This window comes from Phalangium opilio, unplaced genomic scaffold (assembly GCF_054372755.1).
Source record: "Phalangium opilio isolate 3A_F unplaced genomic scaffold, DU_Popi_V2 ptg000048l_1, whole genome shotgun sequence".
In the NCBI taxonomy this organism is placed as follows: domain Eukaryota; kingdom Metazoa; phylum Arthropoda; class Arachnida; order Opiliones; family Phalangiidae; genus Phalangium; species Phalangium opilio.
Genome location: NW_028324170.1, coordinates 3,516,111 through 3,531,051, shown reverse-complemented (window position 1 = coordinate 3,531,051; position 14,941 = coordinate 3,516,111). Strand labels below are relative to the sequence as shown.

The 14,941-nt window shown below is 33.4% G+C and overlaps 1 protein-coding gene across 21 annotated transcripts in view; it reads right to left on the bottom strand.

The window, feature by feature from the left end:
* LOC149673749 (fibroblast growth factor receptor 4-like) overlaps positions 1-12,276 on the bottom strand; it is a 32,632-nt gene extending 20,356 nt beyond the window's left edge. For 19 of the 21 annotated variants that reach the window (XM_089839445.1, XM_089839453.1, XM_089839458.1 and 16 more), the window contains exons 1-3: positions 12,016-12,276; positions 11,114-11,922; positions 3,027-3,112 (exon numbers count right to left, since the gene is read on the bottom strand). In XM_089839445.1, coding sequence (XP_089695571.1) covers positions 3,027-3,112; positions 11,114-11,118 — 91 coding nt within the window. In that variant the 5' untranslated portion in view covers positions 11,119-11,922; positions 12,016-12,276. Of the gene's footprint in view, positions 1-3,026; positions 3,113-10,738; positions 11,923-12,015 lie in introns of all 21 variants that reach the window. The other 2 variants (XM_089839466.1, XM_089839467.1) reach the window with 2 other exon arrangements.
* Positions 12,277-14,941: the final 2,665 nt, after the last annotated feature.

The following is a 14,941-nucleotide window of genomic DNA, read 5'->3' as shown; positions in this document are numbered from 1 at the left end:
CTGGGAAGAATCATGAATTACATAACTAAAGTATTAAAAGGATACAGGAGTGTCATCCTTCTTCAATTATCCCCTTCTGCTAAAACCCAAAATATAACTGCATTGTCAACTATGAAAATACACCAAAAGCTAAGCCTAAGCCTAAGCCTACTCCCTATAAAATTTGAAACCCAAAAAAACCCTAGAGAATCTCTAACTTCAACCCTCAGTGTCTATCCCAGAACAAAATAAACATGAAGCAGCAACAACGAAGCAGTGCTTGTCAAAAGCAAAGCAAAAGAAAAAAAAGGGCAATTCAAGGGACTCATAAATTGCGATAGATGGTCCCTAGCCCCTAAAAGTAGGGTCTAAAAACCGTCATATAAGGGTATAAATTGTGTTTATACTAGAACCCTCTGTGATCTAAGTTTCCCCATGTTTTTTGACAAGGCAACTCCCACTACTACTAAAGAAGACGACGAAGAAGATTTCTAGATAAATATATAAGGAATATTTTCCAGTTTCTATTCCTATTCCTAGAAAACACGCTAAGCCTAACAGAATTAGGGCGAACAGTATTGAGCCTCACACACTCTCTCTATACTCATAACTGTCCTGATTTTGGTCTATTCCATGCAGGGTTTCTTATAGAGCAAAGTCATCCTTAAGAATTTGAAGGCTAGGCAAAAAAATGGTCTGGATATTTTTAATAGCTATTGATTAATATAAATTGACATCGTTTGGATCCGTCTTTCTCTTTCATTACGATTAAATAACACTCTAAAAGACACGTTTTTATTATATTGCATTAATTCAATAGTTAAAATGCCTGACACTGATTGAAATTGTTTGTAAATAAAAAAAAGGTTTTGTTTTAAACAAGCTTTAATCTATATTGTATAAAACTATTTTGTATCAAGCACAAAGGTTATTAAATTTTGAAATTGTTTATGGGTATTTTTATTTATTCTGGGTACCACAGGGTGTTTTTGGTAAGTCTGCCAGTTCTTTGGGTGATTTTGAGCCTATGACATTTTGCCCTGAAGGGCCATCGTTTTCCAGTTAAATTTAATTAAGAAACTGAAAGACAGTGATTTCTAATTTAATTAAGGGGTCATCCCTAAAACACTCTTAAAATCATAACACGAAAACAGAGTCCCATAGGACAAACAAAATGGAGATAGAAGTTAACATTTTCGACTCAAAATCACCCATAATTTATGCAGACTTATCAGAAACACAATGTATATCAAGAGCACTTTAAACTAATTAATTATTTTCAAAGTGGTATAGGCATAAGAGTAAGTAATATAGTTTAAAATAAAGCCTTCTTTGCTGATCGACTCCTCTTTAGGAAAACGCTCATTGTATACGTCGTTACTTGAAAATAGGTATAATACGCGTAAAAATAGGGGAAACTGTTGAGAAAATTTCACGAGTGAAGATAACTGATGGTCTAATAGAGCGTTTAACACAATGGAATTCCGTGAAAAACGCTTATTAGCGGAAAGAAAAAAAAAGAAAAGAAGAGAAAAACTTGGGAAAACAAACTCAATGAAGCCTGATACGCTATTTACAAGTATATTTCAACGTGCAACGTTCACCAATGATGACTTTTAAAATAGATCCTGGGAAAACTACACCCCTTAGAGGTTCGTTCTATAGCACCCATGGGTATAAGAGGCATCTGATATTTAGGTAAGACAGGGGATTTTTGGGGATCGCTTCTACCCCGGGCCATAAAGATCTTTTCTCCTTAAGCCTAAACATCCCAAAAATATACTCCCTTTTTCTATATGCACTAGATCAACGCGTTCCATTCCTCCAAGTCCTACCGGGTTTAAGACACACTCAGACGTACGCTTTTAAAATTTTGAGTTTCTCAGCGCAATAACTCGGGTTTTATGAGAGATGCAGAAAAATTTCTCAAGTATGTTATTCCCTTTGCAAAGATACCCAATATTTTGACTTACAAAAAACAGGGGTCAAGTAATTAATCTAATTAGCAAACGGTAGCGTTTAATAATTCTTCAAAAATCCAAATCATATTTACGACACCTTCATTTTTCAGACTAGGAGGATTCATACAATTTACACAAGGAGGCCAGACTTCAGGTGTTGCACAAGGAGGCTAGACTAGGTGGTGAAGGTAAAAGCCAGGCCTCCATGTGCAAATGGTAGTAGTCTTAAAACTATGTATTACTCTGGTTCTCTATATGAAATACGGGGAAATCCTTTGAATACGTCATAGCCCTACTTCTTCCCTTTCTGAAGACACTAAATACTTGAGGTTATAACAATCAGAGCTTGAGGAATTAAGGAAATTATTAAATATTATAGACTTGGTGACATCTGAACTCGGTTTAATAGATACAGTGAAATCGTTTTGGTAACCTTATTGTCACAGGGGGCTCGAAATATAATCGTTACAACAATAAGGGTCTCCCCATACCGTCTGAACATGGCTTTAAAAGCGCTTCTATTTCCTATAGGGTCTAGAAATTTCCTACCAAGACATTCCTTCGGTCAACAAATAGTAGCGTTATTGGCGGGAAAAAGGATATTAATAGATGCTAAAAGTCAAAGGGGATACGCGCTTCAAAACCCATTTTAGAGGTATAATATCCCAACCCCTAATTGTCCTCATTACACGCTATGGGCTGCAAATTAAATTACCTAACATTTTTAATACGTCATAACTCGAGTTTAATAATACTTCAAGGAAAATCCATTGATTTTATGATAGTCCTAATTGTCCTCTATCAAATGATAAAACATACTTAAGCCTAACTCAATTAGAACATGAGATAATTAATTCTGAGTGAAACAACAAAAAGTTGAACATTGGTCCACATGAAACCCAACTTTCACAGGTCATAACTCAATAGTTTAACAATATTTACAGTGAAATTCATTGAGGTTATTATAGCCCTAACTAACCTCTATTCTATGATACTAAATAAATGGGGCTAATTCAGTCAGGGCCAGAAATAATCAACCTCGATTCAATATGAAAATAAAAAAATAAAATATTTTTCACAACTTACAATTAGTTGCCATTTCCGACGCACACCTTCGAATAAGCAAAAGTTGAAAGATCAAAAAGGTCCAATACGCGTAATTCATCATTTTTCTGTAAAATAAAAACATTAAACTTTGATTAGAAAATTGCGGTTTTTAACTTGTTTTTTTTAAAAAAAAAATATTTAGGTAAATTAAAATCGATAACAGGTTTTTTTAACCTATAATTTTAAATTCACCACAAGAACAAAAAACTTTAGCGCGTAAATTCCTTAGCCAATATTTGTCGTTACACCCACGTAATTTAGAATAAATTTATACAGCAATTCAATAAGAGAGCTTCCTAAGCCTAACTTTCAATTTAGGGTTAAAAAAACACCTTAAGCCTACTTCTGAATCCGAATTAATTCCACACTAGAAACTTAAACTTCTTTAACTTGCTCTGGATTTTTTTTCCTTCGCAGTTTTTTTCATTTCATTTTGGTGAGGTTTTTAACTTTTTTTTTCTTTAAAGTTAAATCATGCTCGGTTAGCTTTTTAAGTTTTTAAATCTTAACTTAAGCCTTGGCTGAATGATTTATAATAGTAATATGATACGAAAGACCCTTAACTTTTCGGGAATTGAATTTCTTATGGCTAGTGAACCCAGATATCATAGTAGTCCCCTTTTATTTGGGGTTTCAGTTAAGAAAAAAAATAATCTTAATCTTAATTAGGTGAAAGAAGGGTGCTTATTTTTTTGATAGAAGACATTTTAGGTTCGTTAAAAATCTGTCAATAGATGGTTTAAAAATCTTTCACGATCCTTGTACTGTTATTTTAAAACATAGTTGGTCGTTTTGTTCCTTGATATTGCATGCGCCTTGGGATACTCGAGGACCCCTATTTGGTTACCTAATACATTTTACGCGCCACACGCCTGGGCGTTAATAGCTATAGGACCTCATTTTGACGACGCCTTAATAAATTGTTTAGACCTACATCATCTCGGTTCTGTTTGTCTTTAGTTGTTTGTTTTCGTCCCACCTTAAGTATTCCGAACTACTTTATATCTAACAGGGATTTCTATAACATATCCTTACGCCTTATTAAGCTACTTTTACTAGATAGGTGAGGGCACCGTTCCAAAAGTAATCCATCTCGTACTCGTAACGATAGCTGTTTGGTTTTACCCTCAAGTTATTTGGTACTTTTCCCATAGACAATACATTGGAAGCTAAGCCTAATTTAGACCCTCGTTTAACATCCATTCTTTAATTTAAACCGACTGCAACAACTGACGAGGGAGAACTTTTAAAAACACTCAATCTGAACTTTGTACAAAAGGTCACGAAATGCATTTTTTATTCTTTCTTTCGTTCTATGGGTCGGAATTACAATTATATTTTTAATATTATGAAAGAATTTTATCAGTTAAGCCTTGGTCTCTGTTCCGAGCAGTGTTTTACTTTTAAAAGGGAGTTGGTGGCATGGTTTATTTCAAATAACAACACGAAAGTTAATGCTACGCTATAGACTTCTGGGGAAAAAAATGGGACTTTCCTTCTAATAGGGGCCACTTCAAGGGTACAACTTGGAAATATAGATTGACTAGTAGAATAACCAGTTGCCAAAATTTGTTAAGCCTATTTTTAAATAAATTTCGCGCGCTTTAACCGTGTCACGTGTATTGTGAATACATTAATATTTGTTCAAAACAAGTCTTTGAAAATAATAAAAACAAGATTATACTATGGTACTTAAAGATGAAGCAATCCGTAATAAATTATGGTAAACACTACTATAGTTATTTCGAATTTGCATAAATGAAACGTCAACATCACACCACCTGAGTCAAAATTAAACGCCATTCATTAAAATAATAATTATAAATCGTCTGGATCATCTTTATACGCTTAATTTTGAAGCTATCTGTCTAGTCTTAATTTAAATATTATGACTAGGGTATGGCCTTTCCCGCGTTTTTATGATTGGCGGGAACAGATCTTTTCCCGCCAAAATAAAAAGGTGGCACGTGCCACGAGCGGCTCTTACCAATAAACTAACAGCACACGCGCGCGCGCCTATATAGACTATTTTGAACTTAAATCTCGTGACGTTCTTCTTAAACTTAGTTTATAGATGCAAACATGACATTAAGGATAGCTGGCACGTGACATTTACCGAAAAGGTCTATGGATTGGCATTTTTAAAAAGCCTAGGCTTAGCTAGAATCTTTTTTTTTCTTTTACCATATGGATTCCTATTCGGAAGGAAAAAATCAGCTTAGGGCGCCTAGGAAAACATATTGAGGGCAGGTGTAAAAAGGAAAGAAGGTTCTAACTTCTAAGACGCAGTAGGCATTTTTTTTTTGCTAAGCCTAACCATATCTCCAAGTCGAACGAACTTTCAGAGAGGAAGATGGTTTATAAATAGGTTTTATTTACGACTTCTTGAGTCCTAGAAGATGCGAGGAAATATATCTAGACTCATTTGGAACTCTTAGTTTACGACGCGAATGAAATTCATATTTTTTCCTCAAAAGCAAAGGCTTAGGTTAGGTATAGAACCTTAACTAAGCAGACGATACTTCACGCCCGCTGAGAATACTGAATTACTTTACAAAAACACATACCGGGTATCGATACATACATACATAAAGAAAAATAACATAAACATATGTACAAGCAAAACAGGCATTCGTTCGCCTCCATATTTCTTTCATGAATATTCAATCTTAAATTTATTTAACATTTTTGGCGCCTACTATGATAGTCGATATGTGCTTTTCATTTTTTTTTCTTTGACTGAAGTATACCGACCTCATGCTATTCCATAAAAAAAATACAAGATACACAGATGGTAGTTTACTCTGTACCTCAGCATATCTTATAGACCTTAAGTTCGAGGAAATATTTTTCAAGGGTACAACCACAAATATTTAAGTTGTGATAAATTTATTTTCACACCTTAGGAAAATTTTACTTCTCATAGACTTAATCTAGTTTCTGAAATGAACTGGGGTTTGGTTTTTTTAAGGGTGGGCCAGCCCATCTGGATTTTATGCTGGTAAAAAAAAACACGGGTCAGTTTATCTATAAGTGTCCAGTCTCAAGGACCCCCTTCTGTTTTATCTTAGTTTTGAAATTCAAACCCATCGCGAAGGGGTCACCGCAAGAATGTTTGGGTGTCGATATATGTTAAAAGGGGTTTCGTGTAGCTGGGGGTGTTTGATTAAAAACAGTGCACCAAACGAAGTTTGGGTTTTTCTTTTCACACGGTTTGGGAGTTATGGATGGTTGGTTGGTCGAATTGGGAAAGATCTATTTGAAACCAATTCCCAGAACTGTAAGACAAGATTACAAGAACTATAGAAAAACCGTTGGAAAATTTTAAATTTATTTGAGAAAGAGGAGGTAAAATTGATCGTCAAACCTCAAAATTCATTGAAAAGCCTCACCATTCAATAAAAACCTCAAAATTTGTTGCGAAACCTTAGAATGCATCGATAAAACCCCAAAATGCATCGATAAAACCTCAAAATGCATCGATAAAACCTCAAAATGCATCGATAAAACCTCAATATGCATCGATAAAACCTCAAAATGCATCGAGAAAAGTAGAAAACCTCAAAATTCATCGACAAACCTCCGTCAATATTTTTAAAAACCTTTCTAGAAAAAAAACCTAAAAATGGTCAATTCCCCTAAAATTCCATTAATAAGATATTTGGCAAAAGATTTGTGTTCCGTGGCCTGTGGGCTAGGAGTAGTCACTTTTAAATTCAAAATTTACTTCCCCCCGTAATTTATCGAAATTAAAAACCATTAAAAAGAGAAAAGAGTAGGCGTTTGCTCGTATCATCATAGAATTCTAAAACTTTTTAAGTATCCAAAGGATTCATGAATGAAAATTTCGCATCCCATCGGACGCGTATTTCCTCATGAATTATTCATAAACTTTCCACAGATCTTTAAAACGGCCAATTTAGGAAATGACTCCGAGACCCGGGCCAAACATTATTAACTCCAATATTTCGGGTTTTCTCTTAAAATATTTTGATCACGATTCAAAAACATTTATCGGGTAATAGTAAAGACATGCCTCTTCAAAGTTTAAAACAATTGGTAAACTTTTAAATACATAATTAAAAAAGTTAATGTATCTCTTACAATATTTCAAAGATTTGAAAATGAAAGAAAAAAGTGGTGAGATTAGAAATTGTAAAAAAAAAAGTCGCGAGAGATTTGAAATTGTAAAGAAGGTCGCGAGATTTGAAGATGTAAAATAAAGTCGAGAGAGATTTGAAATTGTTAAAAAAAAAGTCAAGAGAGATTTGAAATTGTAAAAGAAAGTCGCGAGATTTGAAATTGTAAAATAAAGTCGAGAGAGATTTGAAATTGTTTAAAAAAAGTCGCGAGAGATTTGAAATTGTTTAAAAAAAAGTGGCGAGAGATTTGAAATTGTTTAAAAAAAAGTGGCGAGAGATTTGAAATTGTTAAAAAAAAAGTGGCGAGAGATTTGAAATTGTTTAAAAAAAGTGGCGAGAGATTTGAAATTGTTTAAAAAAAGTCGCGAGAGATTTGAAATTGTTTAAAAAAAGTCGCGAGAGATTTGAAATTATAAAAAAAAAAGTCGCAAGAGATTTGAAATTGTTAAAAAATGTCGCGAGAGATTGAAATTGTAAAAAAAAAGTCGCGTGATTTTAAGACTTACTAGGCCTAATAAAATTTACCACAGATTTAAATACAACAAGTTAATCAACACCACATTCGAATTCTTCGAATTTTTCAGCCAAGATTCTTAAATCCCATCTCACATATAATTAAAGCCATGCAAATTTTGAATTTTAGTATTTTCATAAATAATTCTAGTCAAGTTCCTTACAGGTTAAGACCTCGAGAAAATAATCTTAGGGTTTATAATAAAGGGTTATATTTAAGTACCTTAAAGTTAATTTATCTTTAAAATGACGTGCGATAATAACGTAATGATGAAACAATCGCGAGAAAAACACTATCAATTATCTTCGCGCCAAGAAAAGGAAATTTAAAGAAAAAAAATTTAAAAAAATTAAAAATGTTCCTTATCCTCCAGCGTACTAAAAGGGGTCATACAAAGGTCAACTGGTGTAGGTAACAAGACTGTCTTAAAAGGGTTTGGTAAGCCATCCTGTTGGATAGATTAATATTAACCGGACATACGAGGAAGAAATTTGAAGAAAAAAGAAAAAATGAATTACCGCTTTGTATCATAACCGAAAATGAACAATTTGTCAAGATTAAGATCTACTTAAGCCTTGGCTTTATATAGAAAGCGTGTTTAATATAATCCTGCCAAGCTTTCTCATGATTTACGATTAATTTTAAGCGTAAAAACTAAACTCTCTCAGTGTTCAAAGTGTTAGATAACACTTGAAGAATGTAAAAATACGTTCTTTTTAAAAATAATTTTAAAAAATTTCGATTTTTTTTTAAGTTTTTCTTTAAAAACGTTTCAAATACCATGATGAAGATAATGTTTCTAAATCTAAACAAGTAGTGAACCTCATACTGTAACCATGGATCTTAAATCTCTATAAGGTTATGGGATTTTAACTAAAAATGTCTTCATATACTAACTTGCTGTTGCAAAAAATGTCTTAATTTGCTGGCCCTCTTTAGAAATACAAAGTCCATGATGTAACCCAGATTATCACGTACTAAGTTAAAATGATACCTAATATTACGTAAAAGGATGTTTTTTTTTCTTTTTGCTAAAAAATTTAAAATTTAAAAAATTTCTTAAATTTTTATTTTTTTTTATCTTTTAAGTTTTAAGGGTTGTCTAACTTTGGCCTAAATATTTTAAAGAGCGTTAGATGAACTTTGACTCTTCTTCCGGAAAAGGTTACGTGATATACGGGCGAAATAATGAGATAACGAGCCGAATATTCGGCAAAAGACGAGCGTATTTACCATATATATCCTTGGGATTCGGTAAATTTTCCCCGGCTCGTGAATCGTGATATCTCGAATATTTGAAGCTTGAGAATGAGATACGATTTTTATAATGGGGAAACATAACGACACTAGGCGGGCGAATATTCGGCAAATGGCGAGCATATGTACTTTATATACATTGGGATTAGCCAATCAAATTAGTGCTCCGGAAACCTCAAATAAGGAAAAGCTTGAAACACGAAAGCGAGGGAAAAAAGAAATCAAACTAGGTGAATATTCGTTAAAAGCCGAGCATCTCTCGGGATTCAGCAAATATTCATTGCGGCTCGAGACAGAATAAGCTGTCATATAAGTCTCTCATATTCCTATGGGAGATTTCGAGTAAATTATTACAAGTAGCAAGACGCTACCAGGTTAAGTACTTGGGACATTTCGGGGTACTATATACCGAAAAATATGTCTCGACGATGTCTTTTACCATGCACAGCGAGTAAAAGAACAGTACCATTATTTTTCTCTTCGGCTCATAAGAAAGACTAAGTCGTAAATCTATGGAATGTTAGCTCGGAAAAAGTTTCGGGCGGAACGGATTTCCTCCAAGACGACGTTCATTCGGACCCTTCCTATGGCAAATGGGCTTAACGCCTTACTTTAATACCATGTGGTTCCCACATTTCAGAGCGCTCAAAATATAGTTCGCTAAGCCTAACTCTCCCTTAGTAATTCCTAAGCTTTTTGGGGATTTAAATTCGGCTCCTTTTTTTAAATGAATCCAACTACCGAAAGACATAAAATAGATCTTAGGGGATAACGCGGTTTAGTTGTGGACTCATGATACCTCAATGTTTAATACAAGCCATTCAGTGCACGTTCAAGGGAGACTTTGGAAATTAACTTAGTTCGATATGTTTAAATGGTTTAAGTCAGTTAATTTCATATTGGTTTTGTAAATTTTTCTATAATAGTAATTAGCATGCATTGTGTTCTAAAAAGAGAAGTTGGTTAACGAGGGGATAATCACTATAACGGGCCTTGCGTCAGTGTAATCACCGCCTCTCGCTATTTAAGAACGGCTGCCTTTTAACGGTTTCTTAATCTCAATAAAAATTTCTTTCATCTGGCATTTGTTTTGTGTGGGAGTTTAAGTTAGGGAATTTGAACCGATTAATAAAATTATTAATTGGATTCAAAGTTAATGTTTATCAAATTGTAACTTTTTTTTCCTTTCGCAAGAAAAGGTCAAGGTCAAATTCTGAAACCATTTTTTTGGGGGGTAAGCTCTAAATTAAACAGAATAGAACTAAATAAAGAAAAAGAATTCTCGTGAAATTACTCAAAATAAAATATAAGCTAAGCCTTATTTAATATTAAACTTGTTTGCTAAAATATTAACTAAATAATATTAATTATTGTTAATCTAATTAAAGAGTGTACTCTTAATAATTTCGGTAAGGCAAACAATTGGCGCTAGCTGGTTTAACACAATTTCCCGGCAAATCTGAGTAAACCCTTACTACACAATATGTTATTTGTGATTCACATAATTTCACATCTTAATTCCCTAGAATAAATGAAAGATTAAATGGAATTTATAAAGAACAAAATAAATTGTGTTCTTTCTTTTTCTTCTTTTTTCTTAAATGAGTCATGGCTAGATCTGAACGAAATCCTACGCGTGGCAAAAGTTTTGCTACAGTGGGATTCGATTTAACCTACGTAATACATAGTTCTCGAATCCCTCTCTAACGAGACCTATCTATTTCAAAAACATTCTACACAACTAATTCTTTAAAAAAAATGAAAAAAACAAAACTTACATTTCCTGGCTGACGGATAAAACGAAGAGAAATGTCCTTATAAAGTTAACGTAGTTTTTGTATAAATTAAAACAAACAAACAAACAAAAAACACAGAACTGTTATTTCTCTTTTTTTATTATTATTATTATTTATCTCACTGTCGAAGAATGCACTGTTCTTTAACCAAAATAGTCCAAAGTGTGTAAAAACGCGAAATATCAAATGTTTTTAACATCTTGAAAAACGGAACGATATCTTATTTTAAAGAAAGATAAAATATTGCGGAAAAAATATTTACCAGAAATATTTTTTTTAAAAAAAAATTTCACATTAAATCAAATATTCGTAGAACTGACTAATATTTTTAATTGATAAACTGTTAATAAATTTTACCTCATTATCAATATAATTCAATGTCGTCAATTCTCGTGATTTAGGTCAAATTGGCGCGAAAAAACCAAACACATTGTCATTAAAAAGAACGCGCGCGCGCTAATCAGATTTGGCGGGAATTAAAATACCGTGCACGTGGATATGTATTATACTTTGGCGGGAAATATTTAAAAAAAATCACAACCTCCACGAGCTTAAGCGGGAAAATTAAAAAGCGCGTGCGAGAGAGTCTTAGTGAACGTGACCGTTTTGTAAGAGGAAAATTGGGCAACTAGAGACCGGGTATCTAAGTACGACTCAACGAGAGACCAAAGATTCATCCCCAGTCTCTTTTTGAGATGGTGCTTGCCAAGAAGGAAGCAAGAGAGAGAGAGAGAGAGAGGATGAAGATGGACTTCTTGGCAGCCGTTTTGACGAAAAATACTACAGACCACAAAACCCCACCCGCGCCTGTAAGACTCCCTTACTTCCTCTAGAAGCCTTGATTCCGTTTAGGGGGTGATGTGTGGTGCACATTTTTTTCTCTCACTCTCCTTCCTTTCCTATTTACGCTTCCGACCAGATTTTCGGAAGTAAAATAAGGTTTTTGCCACCGAAATTTATAGTATAGGGTAAAAAAAAATTTATATTTTCGCTTGGAATTTTTCAGGGACCGTGGTAAGTTTTAAATTATGGTAATTATCTCTTCTCGCTTTTTCATATTAAAAATTAAAAAAAGGAAGGGTTGACACCCTTTTAAGTAGTGATGATACATAATACACCAATTAAAAATAACCCTTCAACTGAAATTAAATGCGAAATTCAAAACCCTTCAAGTTGTTAGTTAATTGTTCATGAAAAAAAATAATATAATATATTAACTTCAGAATGAATTGGAATTGATATTCAAAAGAATAACTTACTTCGAGGGGGTGTTCACTACAGGATTTTCAGGAATTACGTTCAGGGTTATATGGTTTATTATAACAGAAACACTTTCACACACTCTTTAAAATTCATATCTGTCTGCAGTTTAGCAATTAAGGGCAGTATTCTTCGGGCGATTTTGAGTCCAAAATATTCAGTGACATTTTCCCCCATGTCATAGAATTTTTCATGAGTGGTTGGACCTCCTTCGCCTCCGTCTTTTAAAATGGCTAGTATTAAGACAATGTTCTTGAACTCTGCAATTGGTCCGAATTCATAGAAAGAGAAAAAAAATAAATAATATAAAATTTAAAATGGGTTCCCAAAAAAGGTCAAAAATATATATTAAGTTTAATCTCAGTCGGTTTGATATCAGAGTAAAGAGAGAGAGAAAGAAAAAGAAACCAAAAGCAGCCGAGACGACGTATTTTTCCATTTTCCAAGATTGAAAAATTGGTTATCTAAAGCTTCTATTATTTTAACTCGAGCTCTCTAAGACTGTTAATAATAATAAAAACTTATTTTTTTCCCCGTCGTCCCAGCTCTAAGAAACCCACTCCCCTCCTTCAGATTTATAAGTATAACTTAACAGAAGTAAACTACACCGAAGTAATCATTTATTTGTATAATTATTAACTATAAGTCAACCGCCTAGAGAGCATTGCAGGAACGTTACTATTTAAGTAGCAGACTCGCAACAAGAAAGATTTTTCCAATCCGCCGCCATATTGAAAAATGGCAACCATAAATGTGAAAAAAAAAACATTTATGGAATAACGTAAAATACCCTAAAAAATATCAGTCTACAGAAAAGAAATATTATCAATAACTTCTATGGTTCCAATCCGCCGCCATATTGAAAAATGGCAGCCATAAATATAAAAAAAACCTTTATGGAATAACGTTACCTAATTTGAAACCCTAAAAAATGTCAGTCTATACAAAAAATAAATATTATGAATAACTTCTACGGTTGATTTACTTTCTAACGGAGCATAAGTAGAACAATAGAGGCCTGCTGTAACTTCAGGGGGTATGAAGAAGTCTTATATATTAAAATAATGGCATTAACTCATAAGAAAGTTATATGGCATATAGTGGAGGCGATTTATTACATCTCCGAGGATATATATACGTGTAGAAGCAGCGCACCACCAAAAAACCAAGGCCTTTATTTTTCATAATTTCCGTATCAACATCAAAAGTAATGCATTTCGTAAGTATAACAAAGCTAGTTCATTGTTTATGTCCCCCGTATCCTATTGGTTATAGTTCATAGTTGTCAGACCTAACTAAAAAAAACAACCAAACTCAAGATAAATTGGTGCTGGAAAAGTGAAAATTACAAATGCATTTATTTATGTTATTGTTTTAGTTCTTGGGCTTCGTATACTCGAGATGTTGATCATCTAAAGCCGCAGTATTGTTGGCCATAATGTCTACTTTGAGATTATCATCTCGAATTCAAAACATCCACGTAATTGTTTTTGGATGTTAGAACTATAACTTCAAACTCGTAATGAATAATATGACCTGAACTTCACCGGGTTCTCAAGCGCTAACCAATTAAGCTGTAGTCGCTCAAAATCCGCCATTTTTGTTGGTGATAACGTCTACTTTGTAATTATTATCTCATATTCACAAACATCAAGTAATTGTTTCTACTGTAGGGTTATTTTGGATGTTAGAACTATAACTTCAAACTCATAATGAATAAATTGACCCGAACTTCACCGGGTTCTCACGCGCTAACCAATTGAGCTATAGTCTCTTAAAAGCCGCCATTTTGTTGGTTAAACTATCCACTTTGAGAGAATTACCTCAAATTCCAAACATCCACGTAATTGTTATCAGAAATGTAATGGAAAGTTGAACGAAAATATTTTATTCAAAACTAGAAACAAATAAATTGACCTGAAGTTCACCGGGTTCTAAAGAGCTAACCAATAAATTGTGTGCGGACAAGTGTTGCCAGCTATTTGTGAAGAATGCAATTCAACCACTGTCTACAAAAAGCTTGTAGTTTTCAGTTCGATTCAGTTCCAAACCTGCAGAAGAACCTCTAGTAACAAATTACTAGCAACCTTGAAGCTCAGTTATAAGCTACAGTCATTGAAAAGCCGCCATTTTGTTGGTTACACTATACACTTTGAGATAATGAACTCAAATTCCAAATATCCGCATAATAATTACAAGGACAGAGCCTGAACGTTCTAAATTCGTAAATTTCCTGAAAAACTGATTGTAGCCTACAGTCTTTTCCTTTACACCATCTTCCGGTTTGGTATCTTTTCTGGGAGAATTTGTGAATAAAAAAGATGTTAAAATATTCGGCGGTATCACACACACACATACAGAGAAATAATTACGAACTACCGCTACATAATCACGACGAAAACTAGAAAGTCTTTTAGCTAAGAACTAGCATCTCATGAAAGAAAACGCGTAAAATTATGGTAATTTTTGACATCAGGAAAAACGAGCAATAGGGGGTCAATAAGTAAGAAGTACATCCCATTCTAAATATACAATAGATGGTAAACTGTATAAACACCCCATTGAAAGAAGTATATTAAGATAAACAATACAGAAAATTCGGTTTGGGATCAATTTCAATCCACCTACACTCGAACTGTACATCCTTGGGATATCAATAAAGAACCAGAAAAAAAGAAATATATTTATTATTTAGAATATAAAAAATGATATCCGCTGTATATTAATGGCAGATATTTAAATATAAGTAACTATAATAACGGGGTAATTTAGGCGTTACAGTTTCCCTTGAATCTTACGATAATTTAACCACTCTTTAAGCCTAATTCAAAAACCGAGGCTTAACAAGATTATTATTGAATGAACAATATTTTTCTCAATGGATATTATTTCAGCCTCTTGGTTTCCGCTTTATAAAAACCCGGT